At 40.3% G+C, this 26,609-nt stretch overlaps 1 protein-coding gene across 3 annotated transcripts in view; it reads left to right on the top strand.

The window, feature by feature from the left end:
- Positions 1-26,609, top strand: part of plpp1a (phospholipid phosphatase 1a) — a 64,788-nt gene that overhangs the window by 14,175 nt on the left and 24,004 nt on the right. The window contains exons 1-2 of one of the 3 annotated variants that reach the window (XM_060908916.1): positions 2,837-2,920; positions 21,480-21,631. In XM_060908916.1, the coding sequence (XP_060764899.1) occupies positions 21,506-21,631 (126 nt within the window). In that variant the 5' untranslated portion in view covers positions 2,837-2,920; positions 21,480-21,505. Of the gene's footprint in view, positions 1-2,765; positions 2,921-21,479; positions 21,632-26,609 lie in introns of those variants that run through there. The other 2 variants (XM_060908915.1, XM_060908914.1) reach the window with 2 other exon arrangements.

Here is a 26,609-nt window from a genome sequence, read left to right as displayed (position 1 = left end):
GATGTGGACTTGAGGTTTGGGGTGTTTTTCCACTTTTCAAACCCGGGTGCGGTCCAGAAACCCGAACTCTGCTGTCTGTGAAAACGGGTGGAACTTTAAATGATCTCCTGAGGCGGGCATCAAACAACGTGATAAAAAAATCACATCGTGTTTCTTCCTGCTTTATGTTTCAGGGATGCATTTTTACTAACCTCATCTCATCATCTCTAGCCGCTTTATCCTGTTCTACAGGGTCGCAGGCAAGCTGGAGCCTATCCCAGCTGACTACGGGCGAAAGGCGGGGTACACCCTGGACAAGTCGCCAGGTCATCACAGGGCTGACACATAGACACAGACAACCATTCACACTCACATTCACACCTACGCTCAATTTAGAGTCACCAGTTAACCTAACCTGCATGTCTTTGGACTGTGGGGGAAACCGGAGCACCCGGAGGAAACCCACGCAGACACGGGGAGAACATGCAAACTCCACACAGAAAGGCCCTCGCCGGCCACGGGGCTCGAACCCGGACCTTCTCGCTGTGAGGCGACAGCGCGAACCACTACACCACCGTGCCGCCCCAAATAAAACTTCAAATCAACTAATCTTTGATTAGCTCTAAACTGGATCTGATGTTCTCCTTATTGTAGCCAAACTAAAGCCTTTCTACTGAACCTGTAAATGTACGGTTTTTCTTTAAATGGGCTTCGAATTGCTCCTGGGTGTCTCGTTCAGGTATTCAGGGCACAACTTCTAACTCGTAGTCTGATTATTCAGCTTACAATTAGGATACAGTGGGGTCTGAGAATGAACACACACACGCTCATGCTAAAGCACCAGGCTGGCTTGGCTACGTACGTACGTGTGTGTGTGTGTGTGTGTGTGTGTGTGTGAGTTACATACTTTCTTTGTCAGTAACAGACGATGAATAAGGACATGCGTGTGTGGGCATGTTTTTGTATCTTGATGCAGACAAAAATTCCACACAGCTACTGGAATATCAGACGGCTTTGATCTTTCGGGGATGTCTAGCTGGTCCTCACAAGGAAACTGATAAAATTGCAGCTTTTTTTCAAAAAAGAAAAAAAAAAAAAAAAACCTGAAAGAGCCAGAACTTTTATTTTATGCAAGTGGAAGGTTCTCACAAGGATTTTGTGTGTGTTTCCTCTGGAACATTAGCCTAAGGCTATATGTTAGATTTTAACCTGTCAGTGTGTGTGTGTGTGTGTGTGTGTGATGCATCACAATTACACACTCGGCCTGATGAACGTCAGCCAACATACTATTACATAACACACACACTCGAGATTTTGGGGTCAGAGGCCAGATTGCAGCAGTAATTTACACACACATACCGTTAGTCCCAGGGAGCGGAGTGGAAAATCTTGATGCTCGCATGATACCAAAGTTCACTGTTACATTAAACATTGAGCAACACGAATGGACGCGATCCAAACATCACATCCGCAACTGTTCTGCCTTCGACACGGTTCTGATGATGTCACTCTCCGGGGAAAAACATGATCACCAGTGATTTCCACCATAACTGTGATTTCCAAGCAGAGCTCGTTCTAACAAACAAACTTTTATCTCATAAGCTGTTCCAAACCAAGTGTTTTGCAAATGTGAAGTGATGACCTCAAATAGAACTCCAGCCACACACACTCTCTCTCCATTTAATCCAAACAGTCCACCTCCATCCCTCTTTGCCACATCTCTTTCTTCTCCACACATGAAGTCATCATTTCCATTCAGGTTTTTTAGATACACAGATTCAAAATGTGCATTAAAAAAAAAAACAGATCAGTGGAAATCTGGATATTCTTCTTTTTTTATTTTTATTTAATTTTTTAAGGGTTTTATTTGTTTACTGGGGGGTTAGACAGTTTAGAACTTAGTGTCGGGCCCCGAGTTTACAGTCCGAGTGTCGGGTCCCCGAGTGTCGAGTCCTTTGAGTGCATTTAGAGTCCCGAGTTATAAATAACACCACAGCAAAACAGTGTATGGGCCTTGTTTGTGAGCACAAATCATCAAATATTACATCATGAAATATTACAGAACCAGAATGTTTTGCTATATGGATCCTTCTGAAGTCATTATAGCATTTCTCTGAACTGCTGGAAAGATTTTTTTAATTTCCTTCAGTACCTTCATGATGCATATTTCCAGGTAAAGACTCTTAGAAAGAAAGGCTTTTCAAATAGTTGATGGTTCCTCACTTGGTAAAGAGGTTCTCCTTGGAACAACCCTTCTGTTGTAGGGTCCTGCATGAAAGGTTGAAGGGTTTTTCCAGACAGATAAACCAAAGAACCTTAAAATGGTACCAGATGTAGGTTTTTTTTTTTTAAAGAATGGTACAAGTGGCAGTATTCCTGCCATCACATTAATCAAACACCACATTTCTTCTCAATAAGGTTTAAATTTGGGCTGAAAAGAAAAGGGGGAAAAAACAGAGTACTTGGTCATGGCCACCTTTTCACCAACATGACCGTAACAAACCAAGCTGTACTGATCACTTTTAGCGTGATATCGTTTTCCTAGGGTTTTAAATGAAATGGCAAACTCATGACATGTTTTGAAGCTCGTCAGGATTTAATATTTTTCATGAGATTTCCCCAGGCCTCAGGACTGATAACTGTGTTTAGTTTTCATTGCTGCTGATCCTTTAGCTGTATCAGTTACACACAGCTGCCACGCTCAATACACGAGTTTCTCGGTCCTGACTGGCTGAGAGTGCGGTGTTGAGATGTTAACTCCTTGTTAACCCTTCTTCCATCCACAGCTGGCCTTCCTCTGGCGGCCTTTAACCTGGGTAAAGTCAAGCCCTATCAGAGGGGCTTTTTCTGTAACGACGAGAGCATCGCTTACCCGTTTCACTCCAGCACCGTCACCTCCACTGTGCTCTACACGGTGGGCTTCACACTGCCCATCTGTAGTGTAAGTAACACTAGATACCATCGCTAACATGCCCAGGGTTTCCCTTTATCTCAGTGGGTTTGATTGGCCAACAAATTCATGAGTAGATTGGAGGGACGCATCTTATAGTCTGGAGCGACTCCGTTCAGAAAAGAGTGTTTGTTTGCAGATGAAGCGGTAAGTATTCGAACTCCAGTATGTATAGGGTATGCAGAACTTGGCGTGTTGATGGACTCATGGCAGTTTTCGGAGACTGGGGGGAGGGTTTGACTAAGTTTTGAGGGGTTTTTTTTTTTAGTCCCAGAATCTTTTGAGTCCTAAGAGTTGGTTGCACTGCAAAAAATTATATCTCGTTAAGAGAAAATATCTTTAATATGGGTGAATTTATCTAATATTTCTTATTAGAAGATTATTTGGACTCAAATATAAGATTATTTAGCTTACTTTTAGACGCTTTTCCTCATTTCAAGCTTGAAATTTTCTTATTCTATTGGCAGATCATTTTGCTAATTTTAAACATTTAATTCTCAAAAGAATCAAAATGATTGGCCAATAGAGCAAGACAGTTTAAAGCTTGAAATGAGTAAAAGCGTCTAAAAGTAAGCTGAGTAAACCTTTTATTTGAGTTCTAATAATCTTGGATATTTTCTCTTAACAAGTGTGGGTGGTTTGTTTTGGAGTCTCTGAATTTGAGTCACCAAGATTTCTGAGACCACAAGTCTTCCTGATGGTTTCTTTTCCCTTTTTGCAAGTTTTCCCTTGCGAGTTGAGTCTCTTTCGGACTCCTAGCCATGGACGACTGTGGAACTGTCAGGACTCTGACAGTTCCACAGTCGTCCATGGCTAGGAGTCCAAAAGAGACTCAACTTGCAAGGATGGACAAAAGATAATGTTCGTGTCTTCCTACTGAATCCCAAGAGGAACAAACCAATGAACTCTTAAAGGAGAACTGAAGTCATTTTTAAACTTGCTTTATTTCTTAATTAACGTGTTTATTCAGTTACGTTTTCGGTTTTAGTAACCTTATATCGTGACTCGTATTGGCAACTAATTGCAATTAAATATTATACTTATCAGCCTGTTCGGTTTTTAGCCGTGTTGAATTTAGTTCGTTTGGTCCACGGCAGGCGTCGCTTATCCGCGCGATCTTCACGAGACTTGTGCGAGACTTCGAAACGTGAAGTGTCAGCCAGGTGTTAGTGCTGCCATTTTGAAAACTGTTTTCCAAACGAAATATTGCACAAAAACGAGTTCAAATGACGATTACTGCCTACTTTTTTCAAACTTTCCTGATTGCTATCAAAACAAACAAAACTTCCGGCTTGACTACATCAGCATTCAAAAGGCAACGTTGCACGTCTTTTGACAACGTTGGCAGACGTTGGTCACTTTGATTTCCGCTGTACGTTTCACTTCCGTCCTACGACGTCTCGCACAGGTCTCAACGAATCTCGTTTACGGCCGTTGCTTTGACATATGGACTGATATATATATTACATAGCGTATTTCAAACACTCATAACTTGCTATAGCAGCGACACAATAGCGATCAGAAATGCATTCCGATATTTAATAAAATGAGAGAAATAGAATTTTGCTAATAAAACATTTGCCTTCAGTTCCCCTTTAAGGCTACGAGATCGAATGGGTGTAATGGTTTAAGTGTCGCAGTACTTACCAAGTGTGGTTTTCATATTCACTCTGTACTAAAGGAAGCCACTTTCATTACTTGAAAATCAGCTGAGCTCCAAAATCTTCAGCTCAAACACAGAAATTGAAAAAACACAAAGAGGAAGAACACTTTCTCACTTTCTTTTTCTATCTGTGTGAAATCCCTGGGCATGTCAACCAACATTTACTTGTAAAAGAGGATGCAAAGGAAGAGGATGTCAACTCAATGTTCGTCAGTAATCTACTGTAACATTACAAATAGCCATTGGTGAATACTTACAGCTCGTTCATGTTCCATGTGTAGCGTTACCTCTTTAGTGTTTTCAGACACTGCAGAAGAAATAACGAGGTCGTGCCTGCAAATGGGTCCGTTTCTGGTTTTCATCAAAAGGTGTCAAAAGGAAGTTTTTGGATTGTGTAACCTTCCAGTAGGGAACATGTGTGAACTTCTCTAAACTGTGGACATACTGTCACAAAGAAACATGAAGCATCATTTTGTTTATCGAATGTACTTTGTAAATCGGTACCAAATGCAATTAAAAGCCAAAAGTTTACGTTCCAGACATCTGGGGCAGCAAGGCCCTGGCAGATAAGAGAAGATAGTTTTGGATTGGATCGCTCTTCTGGAGCACAGATGAAATACTTGGTCTGTTTTTGTACAATGTCCCTCCAGAAATGGCTAAAATAGTTTCCCGGAACATCTTTGGTGTCCTGATTGGCCACTCTATTGATTTAGAGCAGCTGGTTTTCTAAGGAAGGATTTTTTTTAGGGACAGTGTGTTGCGTGGGTGTGTTTGTGAGCACAAATGTCTTCATGCCTGTGGTATTTATTGTGTGAGACTTCAGGACTTTTCAGTGCATCTGTTTAAGCCCCTCACTTTGATGAATACATCAGTTTTACCCATAATGCACCTCATGAAAAGCAGGCTTATCTCCAGATTTAGCCACGTAGCGTGTATAAGTGTGTGTATGTGACTTCACTATATGGTTTTGAAATGCCTCTTGAAATCTAAAACCACTATAAGTTGACAATGCACCTTTCACTGGACCTTTTGAAGTGATGTTACGTGGCATGAGTTACCTTTCAAGACTCGCTGTTTCCGTGGCTTAATTTCCATTGACCATATATTGCACTAGGTTGGGGTTGATCTCATCTCTAGCCGCTTTATCCTTCTACAGGGTTGCAGGCAAGCTGGAGCCTATCCCAGCTGACTACGGGCGAAAGGCGGGGTACACCCTGGACAAGTCGCCAGGTTATCACAGGGCAGTTGGGGTTGATATTACCGTAAATGTTATTATATTATTCAGTATGTAGCGAGCTTACGTAGTGAATCAGAAGCCAGTTGGGATTTGGTCCAATTGTGTGGGTTTAAAACTAGTTAACTGCATGAATGAGTTGAAAATGGAAACTTAAAAAAAAACCAAGGATCTAGAAAAATGGGGCAAGTGTTATTTATTTACCTACCCTGCATCTGAGATCGCTCACTCGTTCACTACTCCCTTCTCCCTATATAGGGAATTACTATATAGAGGACTATATAGTGAGCTCATTGGTAAAATGAAAAAAATGCTTTCAGACACTAGTCCGTCATGCTGGTATTTACATCATTACTGTCACACAATGAAAACGTGCCAGATCAGTCGGCTGGTGGGTTTTCAAAATAATAAACGCATGCATGTATTTTTGTGATAAATCCATATTATGCTGAGCGCATTTCCCACATTTAATCAATACAAAGCACCTGCATCTTTCAGTTCTTTTTTTTTTTTTTTAAATCAAGCCTGAATACTTTCTTCTTTGCCGCTGCCTTTTATTAAATCAAATTTGAGACTTTTAATTTGATTTCTTTCAGCGCGACCACAGTGCATGATGGGATATATTGCTTTGGTTAGTGACCATCGTTATACACTAATTTTCGTGATGCATCGGGATACTTTGAGTGCACTATATAGGGTGTAAATAATCCTCACTAAGGTTTCGGACAGCACTATAAAATGGTGTCCCCACTATATAGTGCCCTATATAGTGAGTAGGGAGCGATTTCGGACACAGGCCTACTCTCTGTAGCGGTATAAAAATTCTAGGCAATTAAATCTAAATGTAACTTAACAGCCCTAAAATGCATTTTATGGTCCACAATTTAAAAAAAAAAAAAGCATATGATAAAACGATTAGTCAAAACAGCCGATTTGACTTTGAGAAACAACAGCCACCACAACAAGTTGAATCAGGAGGATACAAAGACATGGACCAGAGTTTCTGCATCTGTCTCATTAAGCATTACATTACATTAATGACATTTAGCAGACGCTGTTATCCAGAGCGACCTACAACATACCCAGAGCAGCCTGGGGATCAGTTAGGGGTTAGGCGCCTTGCTCAAGGGCACCTCAGCCATTCCTACTGGTCCAGGGAATCAAACCGGCAACCTTTTGGTTCCAAAGCTGCTTCTCAAACCATTATGCCATGGCTTTCCCAAAAATCAGGTTTTCATCAGGTTAACACTGATGAAGTAAGAGAAGTGTTCAACAGAAGTAAACAGTGAGTCATACTTTAAAATATGCAGATGGACAAAAACAGGAAAAACCCCTTACCATGCTAGAAACATAGCGAACAGGAAATACAGGAGCATGAAAACACTCGTAGGCAAATGCAAGGCCTGTGTAATAAAGGGTGTTCACACGGCAACTTTTACTCCGGTGTAGCACTGGGGCTGCCCCGGTAGAGCGTTCACACGGTACAAAGTTATACCGGTGTAGCCCCTGAAAGCTGCTTAAACCGGTGCAAATCTAACCCTGCTCAGGAGGTGGTTTAAGAAATTTACTCCGGAGTAAATGCTAGTTTGCGGGGCAGCACCGATTTATAAAATGTGGCAGATCACAGAATCCAGGGACACCTGTCTGCCTGGGGGCATTTTGAGTTATTGACAGATTCAGAAAGTACAGTTTCTAAGCTTTCCAATGATGCCTTCCATGTGGAGATCTGACAATATTTGAAGAATGTGTGGCCTTTTGAAAGTGTATACCTCTTAAAACGGAAAAGGGAGAAAATCGCCCTCAAAGTTTTCCATCTCAGCTACTCTGGGTGCAGGGCGGGCACATAATGGTGCTCATTTGCATGACATTAAGGAAAGCCCTACCCCCTACGAGCTAGCACGATGCTACTTTCATGTAAACAAAGATCACCACGTCAATTTTCCTTCCATGCAAAGTATGCCCAACACAATTATGAAGTGCAAAAATAAGTCTTAAAGTATACTTTAACGTTTTGTGGTTGAAAAATTACTCACACCGTAAGAAAGAAAGATAGCACGATGATGACACAACTAACACAACGCTAGTTTCATGTAAAGCCTCGGTCACAACCGACCGTACGTGCTCCTACGGCCGGTCTACATGCAAAAAACGCAAGAAACACATGGAGAGCGCGCGTGTGAAAAGCACGAGAGCGCGCGTGTGATGTGCTGATTTTCGAGCCGCAGACCGGCCGCAGAGGTTCTTTGTCATGTCAAACAAACTCTACGGGCGCTTACGTTTTTTTCAGGTTGCAAGACAAACTTACGGCCAACGCGCGTCTTTCTCCACGAACAAAAAAAACCCCGCAGCGATTTGGGAAACGCCAAAAATCACACGGCCAAAAAATCGTACGTCCGGTTGTGACCTAGGCTTAACCAAACCACAACACTTTCCGTTACATGCAAAAATAACCACACAGCCTTAGATTAATAAACTCACCCCATCAGAAAGAGAAACGGCGCCTTGCACACACCAATGCCTCTGATGGAATGTAATCCTAGAACGGTCCGTGTATCATCCGATCATTCAAGTATTCCATTCAATCTGGAAAACGAGGTTACGGTTTTTTTTTTTGCTAGAAATGGTGATCTCCGATGTAAATACCGTGTGTCTGTTTGCTTCGCGGTGTTTCAGCTCCTCTGCGCTCTGTTTAACTTGCTCATTCCATAGTGAAATTACACGCCTGTATGCAGGTTAAGTAGCCACGAGCTCAGCTCGTATCATACAGCTGATTCGCGGAAAAAAAAACAAATGACTTAAATCATCATGTGAATGGCCCATATGGTAATTTACCCACACCCCCCAGCAGGCTACAGTCCTGACAAAAACGAGACAATTTGCAACAAAAAATGTATGCTTTTCCAACAAAACAATCTATTATCTGAAATACTGATTGCATTCTTCAAGATCTCAACTTGCACATGATGGAAAAAAACAAAAATCACAAATTTCGAAAAAAAATGCTTCTTTTGCAATTATCTCGGATTCGTTTCGGCCAACATGTGTCCCTGGATTCGGTGAGCGGTCACAAATGGGACGTCTGAACGCTACAGGGGTAGAGTCGCTATGCATGAGGAGAGTTGATTACATACGGGCATTGCATAATTTGCATCCTGGTATTTTGCACTTCCAAAATGGCGAATATCAACAACAACAGAACTGCGTGTCTTCCAGTGTTGCCAGATTGGGCGGTTTTAAGTGCATTTTGGCGGATTTGAACATATTTTGGGCTGGAAAACGTCAGCAGTATCTGGCAACACTGGTGTCTTCATCCCCGTTGTTTTCCCGGCGCTTGGTGATGCCATGACAACCGGGAAAAGGAAGTACATTTTCACGCATGCATATTTCATTTCTGCATTATTACTATCGTATAGCACGGTTGCAAAAACTGCCGTGTGAACGCAAGTGGGGCTGCACCGGTGCTAACACGCTTCTCTCTAGTAAGCAGGTTTGTGACGTGTGAACGCTCCACAAAATTTACACCGGTGTAAGATATATCGCAACAAAATACATCGGTGCAGCATCGATGCAAATATGTGCCGTATGAACACCCCTATAGAGACCAGCTGAAATACTTGCTGTTCAAGTTGACAAGTCCACATGAATTCCTCGATCTGCAAAGGGTTTGCATCGGGAACCTAAACGAGAACTTGAGTCGTGCATTGTAGGGTTCAGATGGATGGGTGGAGCTTCACATATGGAAGAATTCATGGATCATCAACTCCCATACTGTGATAAGAGAAGATATAGTGCTCAGACAGACGAAAAAACAAGATCATTAGCATCTATAATGACGAATAAATGACTCCTGAAAGATTGGATGATTGCTCGTGTCATTCAGACAGAAAAACACTAAATTAGGACTTCACTTGTTTACAGATGGATGGAGGAATTTATAGAGATCATGGAAAGACTAATTAATGATGTAATTAACAGTTATTCCACGAAATCGAGTCGTACATGAGCGGATAGGTGACGAGGCGCATAGGACCAAGTTGGCTATAAGCCGTGTATGACGAGATCGAGTGGAATAACTGCTTTTTATTCGATCCACAGTCACTGGGTTTTGAGAAACAGAGCATTTTTATTTTTTTGAAAATTTGATAAATAAAAACTTACAAAACGTCCGACAAAATCATTTCCGCTTAGAATGTAAACAAACCGGCGAAATGACAGGAGCAATTTGTGAAAAATGTTGCTATAATAATAATAATTCTTGAAAATTCATTCCAAATTTTGTTGCTTTTATTTTTTTATTTAAGTTTTTTGGGGGATTTTTTTTTTTTTTTGGGGGGGGGGTTTGTTTTCGAGTAGTTTTTATTTCATCCTCGGTTGGTTCAGCAACACCCTCCGCCGTTTTGTTTTTCTCTACTCACGGTATATGAGCTGATATCCTGGGAGTAGAGTAGCCAATCAGAACGCACGGTTGCTCAAATCCAGTGAATGTGGATAGAATAGATTAAAAATTATATTAACCTTGATGTAGACATTCAAGCTGGGTAAGTGAACCATGGTTAAGAATACGATGGACAAAAATAAAATATCATGCACGAAAATAAAACGCCTGGTTTATTCAGGAAAGGGATTGGTGATTATTTGAGAAGTAGGAAAATGTTCGACTTCGGCAAAATTGCCTTTTATGGGGTTGTTGGATGGATTTTTTTTTTTTTTTAAGGAACAGTCCACCGTACTTCCATAATGAAATATGTTCTTCTCTGAATTGAGATGAGCTGCTCCGTACCTCTCCGAGCTTTGCGCGACCTCCCAGTCAGTCAGACGCGCTGTCACTCCTGTTAGCAATGTAGCTAGGCTCAGTATGGCCAATGGTATTTTTTGGGGCTGTAGTTAGATGCGACCAAACTCTTCGGCGTTTTTCCTGTTTACATAGGTTTATATGACCAATGACATGAAACAAGTTCAGTTACACAAATTGAAACGTGGCGATTTTCTATGCTATGGAAAGTCCGCACTATAATGACAGGCGTACTAACACCTTCTGCGCGCTTCGGCAGCGCATTGATATCTTCACTCCTGAGAAGTGTTAGTACGCCTGTCATTATATAGCATAGAAAATCGCCACGTTTCAATTTGTGTAACTGAACTTGTTTCATATCACTGGTCATATAAACCTATGTAAACAGGAAAAACGCGGAAGAGTTTGGTCGCATCTAACTACAGCCCCAAAAAATACCATTGGCCATACTGAGCCTAGCTACATTGCTAACAGGAGTGACAGCGCGTCTGACTGACTGGGAGGTCGCGCAAAGTTCGGAGAGGTACGGAGCAGCTCGTCTCAATTCAGAGAAGAGCATATTTCATTATGGAAGTACGGTGGACTGTTCCTTTAAGAGCACGTGATGATTTAATGAGAGAAGATAAATTAATTTGGACATTTAGACGGGGGGGAAAACAAAGAATGGAGAAAAGGGAAACATTAGCGACCTGATTTCATTCACACGGAGGTTTAGTTGAAGTGTTTTAGTTTGGGAGTGGAAACACTAAAATAAGGTTAATCAATATGGCGGCTCAGGGCCTGGATATTGGGTGGGGTGGGGTGGGGGTAACTAGCCGTAATTTAGCGACTCTAATTATTTTGCATCTTTGTAGCAGATCTTAAAGGCAGCTCGTTGAGAAAAGAAAGAGTTTTGACTTTTCCAAGTAGAGAATTTTTATATAGTTAAACCTTCACCATTACCCCGAGCTAAATTCGTGCTTCAGTGGCTCCCTGGTTACATATTTATTGGCGAGCTGTTAGACTGGAACCCATGGATGACTCTCGGAATAAATCTGCATTTTAAATGTGAACATCACCACGAAGAAATCTGGTGCAGAATTTGACACTACTTTACTTTACACCGAGAACCTTCAGTTGTTTGTGGGTTCTGAAAGTACAAAGAAAATCTGTTTCCTTTTTCGACCCACTGACGCCTCGCCATTTAAACTCCCGCAGACTCGCCGTCATCATTCATGCAAATATACTGGAGATTTACATTGCAGTCTGACCGAACGTGACGTTTCATTGCATGACGTCTTCTGAAGGCTAACCTCTTTGTCGTTCTCCTATAACCCGTGTGTGTGTTGGCTTGCTGTAATCCCATAATCACTGAGGAATTGGTGTTTGTGCCAGGAACTCACATGCTTCTCTTGATTCTTGTGTTTATAGGGCATAAAATGGAAAATAGAAGTAGAAGAGGTCAGGGAATGGTTTGGACTAGATTCAGCTTTTATACACGCGCGCACACACCCACGCGTGTAAATTGTGGGTGTGGATTCGACACCCATATACCAGATTGACCATTTAATCATGATTGAGGGGAGGAAAAAACAAACCCCTAAAATGAGCAGAAATTTACTGTGTGTGATCACATCTTTCCAGATCTGATGCTATATTTGACTCGGGCAGTTTCCCATACCAACTTCAAAGCAACTAGAAACCTCAACGTCAAAATAAAGGAATTTAAACTGTGTAAACAAGAAGCCAAAAAAAAAATTCAATGAATTAAAACGCCAAACAGTTGAGTTGTTTAGGCTATAGCTAGCTCGGAATGAGCTGATCAAAATAAGATCGTGTCCTGCAGTTTTGTACGTTTTTAATGATTCATTCCATTTATTTCCTTCTGGGTATCGCGATGTGCTGTGATATGAGATCACAGTATAACCCAGCTGTTTGACAGTTGGACATCGATTCAGCTTCTCCGCAATTATCGTGATAATTCAATACGGACCCATGACGAATTTCATGGTTCTAACTCAAACCTTAAAGAGAATTGATCAAATGTCACATGGGCCGTGATACCTAATATTCGAGCACTACATGTATTATTTCCCACATAATCGCGCTTAATTTTCAAATTGATGGTTTGAATTCTATGGATTAAATGTGATCTCTGATTATTGCTGAGGTAATTGACATGCCAATAAAAATGATCCGTAAAACGAGCAGAAAATTTAAGCCAAATTAATGTGAGAGAATTCAGTTTAGGATGTCGACTACCCAATGGTCAAATACTAAAATAATCAGTGAGCCATAATGGCTTATCAACAAAAGGCTACTACAGTAATACTAGATATTGGTTCTATAATGTATATTATCCATACAGGACACTTTTTCGATGGAATAAAAACGTGTTCTATTCCCTTCTAGCGGGCTTCATTCATTTGGTTCGATAGCATGCAATATTGTTAGCATAAATCGCTTATCTTGCATGTATTGCGTCAGTCTACCCAATGGAGAATGAGTGTTGAATATGGTTTACAGTATCATATGGTAAGACAACATGACGTAAAACTTCCGCACTAGCGCGCGACTGTGACAATTTGTGAACAAACATGGCTTCCAGGTTTGCTTCGTTAAATACGGAAGATTTTGAGAGAATTTTGAAAGAGTAAGATACGTTGAACACCCGCAAGGAATGCATCTGTGAAGATACTCAGTCATCCAGGTACATAGTAATCTGTGGTTGGTTGAAGAGAGCGACTGGACTTGCTTGACGATTCTTGAAAACGTTTCGCCTCTCATCCTAAAGGCTTCCTCAGTTCTGTCTGACTACTAGGGAGTATCCAGTATTTATCCTCTCATGGATCATCATAGAACCCGAATCAGAATGCTGATGGCTGCATTGTAGGTGGCTGATAAAAGATGACATAGGCACCCACCTCTGTTCAATGATGGTCGTTCCAGGTTGACAAAAATGAACGATCCTCTCTGGCTAAGATGTCTGCCAGTTTTCCGGAAGTCCTCTCATACTCCCGCACCAGTCCAAGGGATCTCATTCCAAAGTGCGTAGAAACTAGGGCTGTAACGATATGCGTATCGAAATCGCGATACGCACAGCCACGATCCGTATCGCGATACAAGAAGGCAGAATCGCGGTACACCCTTTCAAACTTCTCCTCAGCCCAAAAACAGAGGCGCTTCCAAACTTCAATTTATGAATACTTTACTTTTTATTTAAATTACATTGTAAACTTACTTAAATTACTTTTTTTTTTTTTATATCTATTAGTAAGTCGTTTTTTCGCCGACCTGCGACAATCTTCTGCGAGTCACGCAACGTCCACACTCGCCACTGGCAGAGCATTCATTTCTTTTAAGCGGTCGCCATTCTGGTTGCGACGCGGGGAGCGAATCTGTAAACAAGCAGCTCATTGGCTGGCTAGGTGTGCCACAAGCCAATCACAATCACTTGACCGGAAAGGCATGCAGTGTTGCCAGATTGGGCGGGTTTAGGTGCTTTTTGGCTGGTTTTGAACATATTTTGGGGTGGAAAACGTGAGCAATATCTGGCAACACTGAAGGCATGTCTGCTTGGGCGGAAGCCTTCTGCGGCAGTTACATTTTGACACGCGAGCAATGTTTCACCGTAAAAATTCCGTAATTTCCATCTCTTTTCCACGATCACAGAAAATCATTGGCCCTATGAGAGTGAGAGAGCCACCCCCCCAAAAAAAAATCGTAACGGATTTACACAATTTGGAAAAATGACTTTTTCAGAACCGAAAAAAACAGCTTCCGGCTCAACAGTATTATTTTGAGAAATAAAACAATCTTTGGATATACATTTGTTCATTTTTGCATACATATTACTCATTCTCTGCAGTGGTCTGAATTATTTGTTATTAAATAGTTAATGTAAGTAAGTAAATGTTAATAAGTCAAATTTACTATAATAAAAAACAATACTATAAATAAAAAAACATTTTTAAAAAATCGTGAGCGTATCGAATCGTGGGTCAAAAATCGCGATACGAATCAAATCGTGAGTTGGGTGTATCGTTACAGCCCTAGTAGAAACATATTTGTGACGAATCTCAGTCATCCAGGTACATGGTAATCTGTGTGATGAGATCCCTTGGACTGGTGTGGGAGTATGAGAGGACTTCCGGAAAACTGGCAGACATCTTAGCCAGAGAGGATCGTTCATTTTTGTCAACCTGGAACGACCATCATTGAACAGAGGTGGGTGTCTATGTCATCTTTTATCAGCCACCTACAACGCAGCCATCAGCATTCGGATTCTATGATGATCCATGAGAGGATAAATACTAGATACTCCCTATTAGTCAGACAGAACTGAGGAAGCCTTTAGGATGAGAGGCGAAACGTTTTCAAGAATCTTCAAGCAAGTCCAGTTGCTCTCTTCAACCAACTACAGATTACCCGCAAGGAATGTGTATGTATAATAATAATAATGTCTGGCTTTTTTTTCATGTTAGATCAGATATATTCCATTCAGCCAGCATGATATTGAACGAGTGAAAGATGAGTTTAGTATCATGCTAGCCGAATGGAATACGTCTGATCTACCATGAACAAAAGCCAGCCAGTCAATAGTATTTGAATACGTAATATAATTTAGTAAAAGCTATAGGTCTTTCACAAGGTTTAGTCTTTTTACTTTACATTACATTACAGGCATTTAGCAGACGTTCTTATCCAGAGTCACGTACAATATACAACATATACCCAGAGCAGCCTAGGGAGCATTGTGCCTTACTCAAGGGCACTTCAGCCATTCCTGCTGGTCCAGGGAATCAAACCGGTGACCTTTTGGTCCTAAAGCTGCTTCTCTTTTGAAAATTTTAATCCACATTTAATAAATCACACTGCAGTAAAACATGCTCTTGTCACTAAAATAAAGTTGTGTGGGTTTTTTTGTTTTTTTTTCTTCTAATTGTGTTGAAGTTTCTTGATGGTAAAACGTAGCGGTGGTTAAGACTGAATGATAACACTGGGGAACACAATTTTTGTTGAGTTAGGTCCGACAGCTGTTTTTAACTAATTTTTGGGTGCGGAATCCAAAACTGATCTCAGTTTTTCTCTATCACGTCAAGTTTTTGAACTATAGGATCCCCGTTTTCTTGAAAAATACTGCACTTAACAGATATGTGCTTGTTTTATAAAAATTTACAAATATTGACCTACAATGAAATATGAAAAACAGGCATGACTGCAATGCTTATTTAACACTTATGTTTTTACAAAGGATATGGCTACTGTAATTATAACTGTGTGCAAGTAGTTAAGGTAAAAATTTACGTTTATAGCTCTTTCTGGAGGGTTCAACTTGAGGACTATCGCGTTTGATGCTCCAATAATAGTCAGCCATCATATATACATCCCATCTACCCTGATAATGTTCTTCCATAACCTTCAAATAGTCTTACTCCAGTGGAATTTTGCTTATCTGGAGGGTAAGCTGTGGAGAAAAAAAACTTGATGTGCTAGATAAAAACTGACTGCAATTTTGGAATCAGCATGCCAATTTTAGTTTTAATCAGCATAAAAATCTAACTCAACAGAGAATTTTTTTTTTTTCAAATTGTTCCCCAGTGAATCCAAACATACAGCCTATAAAGGTGCCTTTATAGGCTTCAGCCAAAGGTTGAACCAATAATATTAATTATATTTGTACATTAGGTACAGTATTACTAATAAAGTATCTATACCATGAATTGATCTAGCGGTTAGCATGTCCGCCTCTCGATCGGGAGATCGTGAGTTCTATTCACGGTCAGGTCATACCAAAGACCATCGTAAAAATGGTGCCTACTGCCATCAGATGCGAGTGAGGAGTCAAAATCTTGCGGTTACCAGAGGACCTGCCCCCCACTGTAACCCTAACTATGTGAGAGGCCGAGGGCTACGGAGATCGCCGCCGCCCTGTGCGCCACGTGGCATGGGAAAGACTTTGATTTTTGAATAAAGTATCCATAGTTGTACAGTAGATGATCAGCAATATTATTAATTAACAATTATTTGCTGAAGGTGAGGTGAATATTGGTGAATAACAACCTCGACTTCGTCTCACCGTTATTCACTGAGCCTGAAGTGGATAATTGTTTTAGTATAAATACACAGGTGATTTTTATTTAAAAATTTTTTTTTAATCTTCAAAAGCAGCATGCAAATGTAATGCGCGCAGACTTGTCACTTATCTACACCGACTCACATAAAATACTTTGTTTTGAAATCGAGAAAATAAACCACAATTCCACTTTACCTTTTGAATAGTTTTCGATCAAACTCCATAGCATCCTTAGTGCTTTTAAGAATGGCACTTTCTATCATAATCTGTAATTCTCCCTCACTTACGGTGACAAAGCGATTGGCCGCCATTTTGCCGAGTCGCTCGAGGTGGTTGAGAAATAATCTGACTTTCTCGACGAATCAGCACGCACGATTTTCTATAATCATCTCCGTATTTATACTCATATTTATAAGACTGTAGGTTAGTATTAAAGTTATTAACGCACTCTAATTAAGAATGCTGTACCGGATCAATGTTACAGTAGATTGTCAAATATTACTTAAGTGTAGCTATGGTATTACTAATGAATAAATGATCTCTATTTGGACAGTAGATTCAGTATTACAATTGAATTATCTATATTCATATAGTACAGTATTACTAATTAATGATAATTAACCATGTATGAGAATGAGCTATACTCTACAGTAGATAATTATTCATAAATCACTGTTTCTGTACAGAAAGTTATTAGTATTATTATGAACCTGTATAATTTGCACAATTTTATATATTTGCTAAATAAATGAGCTATATTTGTATGGTTACTAAATAATAGGGCTGTAACGATATGCAAATCGAAATCGCGATATGCAGAGCCACGATCCGTGTCGCGATACAAGAAGGCAGAATCGCGGTACACCCTTTCAAACTTCTCCTCAGCCCAAAAACAGAGGCGCTTCCAAACTTATGAATACTTTTACTTTTTATTTAAATTACATTTTAAACTTACTTAAATTACTTTTATTTTTTATATCTATTAGTAAGTCGTTTTTTCGCCGACCTGCGACAATCTTCTGCGAGTCACGCAACGTCCACACTCGCCACTGGCAGAGCATTCATTTCTTTTAAGCGGTCGCCATTCTGGTTGCGACGCGGGGAGCGAATCTGTAAACAAGCAGCTCATTGGCTGGCTAGGTGTGCCACAAGCCAATCACAATCACTTGACCGGAAAGGCATGCAGTGTTGCCAGATTGGGCGGGTTTAGGTGCTTTTTGGCTGGTTTTGAACATATATTTTGGGGTGGAAAACGTTAGCAATATCTGGCAACACTGAAGGCATGTCTGCTTGGGCGGAAGCCTTCTGCGGCAGTTACATTTTGACACGCGAGCAATGTTTCACCATAAAAATTCCGTAATTTCCATCTGTTTTCCGCGATCGCAGAAAATCATTGGCCCTATGAGAGTGAGACAGTGAGAGAGCCACCCCTATACCCCCCCAAAAAAAAAATCTTAACAGATTTACACGATTTGGAAAAATGACTTTTTCAGAACCGAAAAAAACAGAGCTTCCGGCTCAACAGTATTATTTTGAGAAATAAAACAGTCTTTGGATATACATTTGTTCATTTTTGCATACATATTACTCATTCTCTGCAGTGGTCTGAATTATTTATTAAATAGTTAATGTAAGTAAGTAAATAAGTCAAATTTACTACTTTAAAAATACATTTAAAAAAAATCGTGGGTGTATCGAATCGTGGGTCAAAAATCGCGATACGAATCGAATCGTGAGTTGGGTGTATCGTTACAGCCCTACTAAATAACTATGATTAATACTGTAGATTATTGTAGTTACTAATTGATTTATGTAAATATATTTATATTTGTACTGTAGAGTATAGCTAGTAACTATGATCTAAACCTGTACAGTTTATATAGTTGGGAATTAACTGCTCTATATTTGTACAGTACATTATAACAACTTTGGTACACTTTATTAATCCCCAAGGGGACAGTCTCTCTCTCACACACACACGCACACACTACCCGGGGGGGTTAGGCGCCTTGATCTTCAGCCATGAATGTAGAGGGAAAGCACTGTTCATTCACTCCACCCACACATTTTTCCTACTGGTCTAGGAAGTTGAACCGGTGACCTTTTGGTTAATTACTAATTAACTGTATGATTATTTATTTATTTCACAGTCATCCATATATACACCGATCGGCCATAACATAAAAACCACTGACACGTGAAGTGAAAAATATTGATTCTCATATTACATGTCAAGGGGTGGGATATATTAGGCAGCAAGAGAACAGTCTGGGGTGGGTTTCCCAAAAGCATCGCAGCACAAAGATCATTGTTAAATGGTAGTGCGAGCAGCACAATGAACACTCTCTCGTAGTTAAGACGCTCTTAGCATTAAGAGGCTTTTGGGAAACCCAACCCAGTTCTCGAAGCTGATGTGTTGGAAGCAGGAAAAATGGGCGAGCGTAAGGATCTGAGCGACTTTGACAAGGGCCAAAGTGTGATGGCTAGATGATTGGGTCTGAACATTTCCAAAATGGCTCATCTTGTGCGGTGTTCCCGGTATGCAGTAGTTAGTGCCTACTAAAAGTGGTCCAAGGATCCAAGGACAACCGGCGACAGGGTCACGGGTGTCGAAGGGTCATTGATTCATATAGGGCACGAAGGCTAGCCCATATGGGACAATCCCAAACCCAAGAAGAGCTACGGTAGCACAAACTGCTGAAAAAGCTGATGCTGGCTGAAACAGAAAGGTGTCCGCATTAATGTCTGTGAAGATTCTCAATCATCCAGGTCATAGTAAACTGTGGGTGGTAGAAATGGGCAACTGGACTTGCTTGAAGATTCTTGAAAACGTTTCACCTCTCGTCCGAAAGGCTTCCTCAGTTCTGTCTGACTAATAGGAAGTATCAGATATTTATCACCTTAATGACTCGCCCTAACGGGCAATCCTTTGATCACCCTAATGACTCGCCGTTCACACCCAGCCTCCAGTGACCCACACCAACATGATGCCTCAAATTGAGCCCTGCACTCCCGCGGGAGTCCCGCGGGACCCAACGCAAAGCAGTGCGGCGCGGGACAAATTTTGAAAGCTCATTGCGGGCGGGAGCGGTGATAAGCTGCAGTCCCGCTAACTAAAAACGTGTTTAAAATAAAATGTATAAATTATTAATTTATGTCTATCATATATAATTTGTGCTGGATATTTTATTTGGCATTAATAAAAACATTTTAAGATGCCTAAATTTGCGGATGTGGTCTAATCTCGCGTACGTTTAAAAAGAGGTACATTTACCGTTTAAAAAGTCGAGTATTAGTCCTAAGTATTAAAAAGTATTAACTAGTATTAAAAAGGACTGTGTATCGCACAGATTGTTCAATTTAAAGCTAGAAATGGACAGTGTATAATCTGAGGAGCTGGTTGTGGTTGCGCAGCACTTCATATGAGAGGAGAATGAAATCGCGGTTGGAATCATAACGCCACAGACTCGGAAGTGGGAGTGCGAGTGCGCAAAGCGAGAGCTGTCAATCAAAGCGAGAGCTGTCAATCATGAGCGCATGCAGCGCTCAACTTGGAATGTGTCAGCAGAATGTCAGAGTCTAAACAATAAACTTACAATAAATGAAGGATCGGTCAGTGGAGAGCTCAGCTAAGCTCAGCATGTTTAATTCCCCAAGCCAATGACAAGAACTTTCGTGAGAAATAACGCGAACATCTGCATCATGCGGGATTTGCGGGCGGGAGCGGGACTGAAAATCATAATTCTTTGCGGGAGCAGGCGGGCGCGGGACTGAAAATTCTGTCCCGCGCAGACCTCTAGCCTCAATGACACCTTTTATCAGCCACCTACAATGCAGCCATCAGCATTCTGATTCTATGATGATCCAGGAGAGGATAAATATCTGATACTCCCTATTAGTCAGACAGAACTGAGGAAACCTTTCGGACGAGAGGTGAAACGTTTTCAAGAATCTTCAAGCAAGTCCAGTTGCCCATTTCTACCACCCACAGTGTCCGCATTAACTTTTTCAGCAGTTTGTGCTACAGTAGCTCTTTTGTGGGATTGGACCATGTAGGCTAGCCTTTGTGCCCCATGTGAATCAGTGACCCTGTCGCCGGTTCACCGGTTGTCCTTTGGATCCTTGGACCACTTTTGTTCGGTACCAACCACTGCATACCGGGAACACCCCACAAGATGTGCCATTTTGGAAATGTTCAGACCCAGTCATCTAGCCATCACAATTTGGCCTTGTCAAAGTCGCTCAGATCCTTACGCTCGCCCATTTTTCCTGCTTCCAACACATCAACTTCGAGAGCTGACTGTTCTCTTTCTTGCTGCCTAACATATCCCACCGCTTGACAGACGCCCTTGTGATGAGATATTCAATGTTATTCATTTCTTCACCTGTCGGTGGTTTTAATGCTCTGGCTGATCGGTGTATGATCCATATTACAGCTTAACTGGACGATGTTGCTGCTAATGATCTATGTATGATCTATATTTGTGCAGTAAGGTTTTCACTGCTATGACTCACCTGTTCATGTATGTGTGTAACATGTATGATATAATCACATGAGATTGACTGACTAATCTAATGTCATGTAGCTTGCTGTTCATGCTAAACACCTTGTGGCTCATCTCACATGTCCTGGTAAACTAAGACTTGAACAACTGTTTCATGTCTGCTCTCCATCCACAGCATGAGTGAGCGAGTGTGTACGTTTGATGTCGGGCTTGGCCCTGCGTCATGTGCGGACCTCTCTTTTAACCCACTACTGTCATTGTTTTTCTCTCCCATTGCTTTGTTTGTGTTTCTTTTTGGTAGTTGGACTTCCATTCGCAATACTCACAATGAATCACTCGCCATTCAAACGTGGATTTTTCTGTAACGATGATTCGATCAAGTACCCCCTAAAGGATGACACCATTTCCTATCAGTTATTAGGAGGAGTAATGATACCTCTCACGCTACTTACTGTAAGTGCACTTCGTTTTGTTCATGTAGTCTCTGCCTCAGCCTCACTCTGTTTGTTTCTCGCTTGCCTCAACGATTTCCTGCTCCAGTCCTGAAGGGAAAAACCCTGCACTGTTTAGCGTTGGTCTTAAAGTGCCTTGCTTAAATTTCCATAACATGCCTCACAAAAGGGCCGAAGAAGCACAGGGGAATTTTTTTTTTTTTTTCCACAACCAAATATATAACAGTGAGAGAAAAATCACAGACCGATTAGGGCTGCACGATTATGGAAAAAATGATAATCACGATTATCTTGATCAAAATTGCAATCACGATTATTAATCACGATTATTCTTGATGTTAGGGAAATCACTTCAATTTTATCTCACTATATTCAAACAAACAATATGAACAGGTTTCAGTGCCGAATGAAATTTAAAAGAGAAATTCTGATTTCCAAATGACAAATAAATGAAATTTATTAGCCTCCAGCGCTAAATAGTCTGTTGTTCCGACATAGTTAGCTTTGCTCTCTCACCTCAATCTGTTACCTACTCTCACGCCATTAGGGGGTGAACCGACGCATGTAAGGTTTCATTACTCTGCCTAAATAAGCAAGCAAGCCAAGTGACTTGGCTTGCTTGCTTATTTAGGCGGAGTAATGAAACCTTACATGCGTCGGTTCGCCCCGTAACGGTTTGGCGAAGTACTGGTCAAAAAGTGCTTGATCAGATATGCAGCAGAGCTCGCATTTTAAATGGAAATAAATCGCGATTTTCATTTAATTTAATCGTGGCAGCCAAAATCGCGATTTTCGATTAAATTCGATTAATTGTGCAGCCCTAAGACCAATACAGAGGAGGTTGTCAGTGTAGTTACAACAGATAAAAATAATGTTTCATCTTTTACAGATGTTACGAATAAAACTATTTAGTTTACTGACTTTAATAAAAGCATGATTTTTTTTTTTTTTTTAATCACACTAACTACAGAATTGTGACGTATCTTGAGTTATACAGTTGATATTATGAGTGTGAGCATGAATTTTATATCATTTATGTCCTGGAATGGGGGGCGGGAATCAATTTTAAAATATCTAGGATCTTATGTTCATAGTCAAGTCATGAAAGTCTGTTTCTGAAATGTGTTTCGAAAGTGTACCAAAATGTCTCTGGTTTAAATGCAGGACAATAGTGTTATCCTTTATTTTAACATTTTTTAAAACTATGCATCAGTTTTCTAATATGAAAATGAAAAGTGCTGCGTATGTCCTATTAGTCTATCTACATTCACTGGAGATGAGCAATCGTGCGCTCTGATTGGCTACTCCAAGATCCAAGATTCAAGATTTTTATTTGTCATATACACAATAACAGACACAGCGGTTTATTATTGGGTAATGAAATTCTTATTTTGCACCTGCCTGACCAAACTACGCTTACCAATGTAAAAAAAAAAAAAAAAAAAAAAAAAAAAAAATATATATATATATATATATATATATATATATATATATATATATATATAAAATATGAAATATAAAGTGCATATGGAATGCAAAATATAAAGGTAGAGTGAAAAATGAAAACATTTAAAAAAAAGAGGCAAACAAACAATATGCAAACATAGAGGTAGATATACTGTGCAATGTCTTTAAAAAAAAAAAGAAAAGGAGAGAGAGGCAAACATACACTACGTTCACACTGCAGGCTGAAGTGACTCAAATCCGATTTTTTCGCCCATATGTGACCTGTATCCGATCTTTTATTGACAATATGAACGACACAGATCCGATTTTTTCAAATCCGACCCAGGCCGTTTGGATATGTGGTCCTAATTCCGATTCCTATCCGCTCTTTTCATATGCGACTTCAGTCTGAACCGCCAGGTCACATTCATCCGACTTACACGTCATCAACAAGCCACAAACGTCACTATTCTGCGCTGAAGTAGGCGGCGGGTCTCTCAAAAAAAAGTTACAACAACATGGCGCATGACATCAATGCGACTCCGCACCCACACGTTCCTTTGAACGGAGGTTGCCATCACTACCCCGCAGAACGCCTGAGCCAAAACCCTTGCCCTCTTCCTTCTCAACCTCCTCCTTAACATCAGGCTATTGTGCATGTTCTGGCTCCGTCGCAGCAACAACTGCATCATCGCCAGGTACTCCATGCTGGCTACTGTCATACACAGGAAACTTTAGGTTACTTCCGTAAACACTGGCCATGCTCACTGCGTGTGACGTCGTCGTATCCTGCAATGCGCATGCGGAACACTTTTAGGTCGCTTTTCGTTCATACTGAGGATCACATACAAGTCGCATATATTTGTTAATGTGAACGACCTCACAAAAAAAATCGGATTTCACAAAAAAATCGGAATTGAGCATTAAGCCTTGCAGTGTGAACGTAGTGATAGAGGTAGATATTATTACTGTGCAATGTCTTGTGCAAAATTGCTAATATAATCCGTGGTTCAAAGCCTGATGGAAATATAGAGGTAGATGGTGATTATTATTAACACTACTAAGATATCAGCTCATATACCGTGAGGAGAGGAAAACAAAATGGTGGCGCGTGTTGCTGAACCAACCGAGGACGAAATGAAAACTCTACTCGAAAACAAAACCCAAAAAAATACAAAGATTTATTATTATTATAGCATTTTTCACAAACTTCTGCTGTCATTTCGCCGTCATTTGTCATTACCGTCATTTGTTTACATTCTAAGTGGTAATGATTTGTCAGATATTTTGTATAAAGTTTTTTTTTTTTTCCGAATTTGCAAAAAAAAAAAAAAAATCTGTTTCTCAAAATCCAGTGAATGTGGATAGAATAAGACACAGTTATTCCGCTCAATCTCGTCGTACACGGCTGATGGTCAACTCGGTGCTACGCGCCTCGTCAGCTCATGTACGACTCGATTTCGTGTTCTATAGCCATACAGAAATTCTGAACAGAGAAATGAACTTCAAATTTTAAAGTTTTTATAGGTTTTACAATGCCAATTATGTTGCATCCTGTGTAGTGAGCATTGAGAGTGTATAGGCTGAGTTTTAGGATTTGGCTATAATGTGTATTGGGGGTTATAAATAAATAGATAAATTACTGCATGTAGAGGAGTTGAATATGGTGAAATTAATTATTTCCGTAAATCTGTGGTACTGAGAAAAATACCGATATTGATCTAAATATCAGAAAATTGTGATTTTTGCTTAGTTGTGACCCAACTTTTTTTTCCTCATCTGTAGTTTACGCGACCTGTATGCTTAATGGAGCTCTGTAGCCAAATAATTAAATAAAATTCTCAACAGTACTGTGCAAAAGTCTTAGGCCCTGTCCACACGGCAACGGATTCAGGTGAATCTGATAAAATTGTTTATCGTTTCGGCCTGGCGTCCACACGGCACCGGCGTTTTGGGTGCCCCAAAACGATATTTTTTGGGAACGGGTTCCAGAGAGGAAAAATCTGGCAACGGCGCCGTTGCGAAGTCGTCTGGATGAGTAGAACGGATTTGTTTACGATGACGTCACAACCACATGACTAGAACAAGCAGCACTCTCGCTGTTTTGTACGAACCGCTGCATTGCATTCACTTTTGTATACAGCTTTTCTTTTAAATAAACAAGTAACTGAACCATTTCTTGAATTTCTTTTTTTTATTGGATAAGACTGCTTTTCAAAATGTTCACACACACAATATAAAAAGTTATATAAATTATATAAAAATGCTTTTCAAAATGTTCACACACAATAAGAAAATTAAAGTTATATAAAACTATGCACACTTATAAAACTAATTTGTACACACAGAAGGCACGATGTCCTCGCGTAGTCGCAGCCATCTTCTTCTTGTTGTTGTGTGCTTGTTCCTGTGAGTGCTTCACGCCGGGTAGAAGAAGGGGTTTATGCGCATGCGTCCTACTTCTATTGTTCTGGTGTCTCCGATGGGACCGTCTTACAGCGCACGTAGAGGTGTGGCATGTGTATTGCATCGTTTTCAGCAAGCGTTGCGTTGCCATATGTACCTGATATTTTACTGATCCGTTGCCCATGTGGACGCGATATATATTTTTTTTTTACCCGCTAAAAAAAAAAATCTCGTTGTCGTGTGGATGTAGCCTTAGTCACATGTAAAGAAATGCTGTTGACCAAAAATGGCTTAAAAATAGTGAAATGAAATGTTTCCAACATTAGAAAAATACTATAAACAGTAAGCAGTACACCATAATAAATGAAACAAAGACAATATTTGGTATGAGACGACCCTTTGCTTTAAAAAAAAAAAAAAGTCTCAGGTCCAGTGAGGTCAGTTTTATGCGGAAATGAGCTGGAGGTTTTACTGAGCATCTTCCAGAACCAGCCACAGTTCTTCTGGACACTTTGACCGTCATACTCGCGTCTTCATTTTGCCCCAAAACCCAGCAGCCTTCATTATGGTTTCTTTTTTCATCTGAAAAGTGCTCTCTTATGGAATACACTGCTCAGATACAAACTTTATTTACTGTAACAATTAATTTTGTGCTGGAAAACGAACATTTGGGACTCTAAAATGTTTAATGTTTTGACTCGGTAATATAGAAATCATAAAATAGAAATCTGTAACAAAGTTTGTATGAAGAAAAAAAAATATATAGGGTGCCTAAGACTTTTGCACAGTACTGTGTGTACATATAATAATAACAATAAAATCCAAGTTTTATTTCCCTTTCAATTCTAAAATGTTAAAGTACATAAAGGTAAATTGAATCCGATGCGCATTACAGTTTAGTGTTTAACTCCAAAATTTCTGATTCGTCTGATAAAAGGCTTGAAGATGATCAGTGATCTGTTAGAGCAGGCGAAGCACTAAACTGTGAGGTTTTTAATCGACAGGACTGGAGTCACGCTTTAAAATCTCAGTGCCTGCCATCAGCTGTTTTTATGTTTAACTCTTTGCTTCAGATCTGTTTGGTCTGCCATCATCCTCTTTCAAATACAGTGATCAATAAAACACTC

Source organism: Neoarius graeffei, chromosome 25 (genome assembly GCF_027579695.1).
Source record: "Neoarius graeffei isolate fNeoGra1 chromosome 25, fNeoGra1.pri, whole genome shotgun sequence".
In the NCBI taxonomy this organism is placed as follows: domain Eukaryota; kingdom Metazoa; phylum Chordata; class Actinopteri; order Siluriformes; family Ariidae; genus Neoarius; species Neoarius graeffei.
This window is presented reverse-complemented; position numbering and strand designations above follow the sequence as displayed.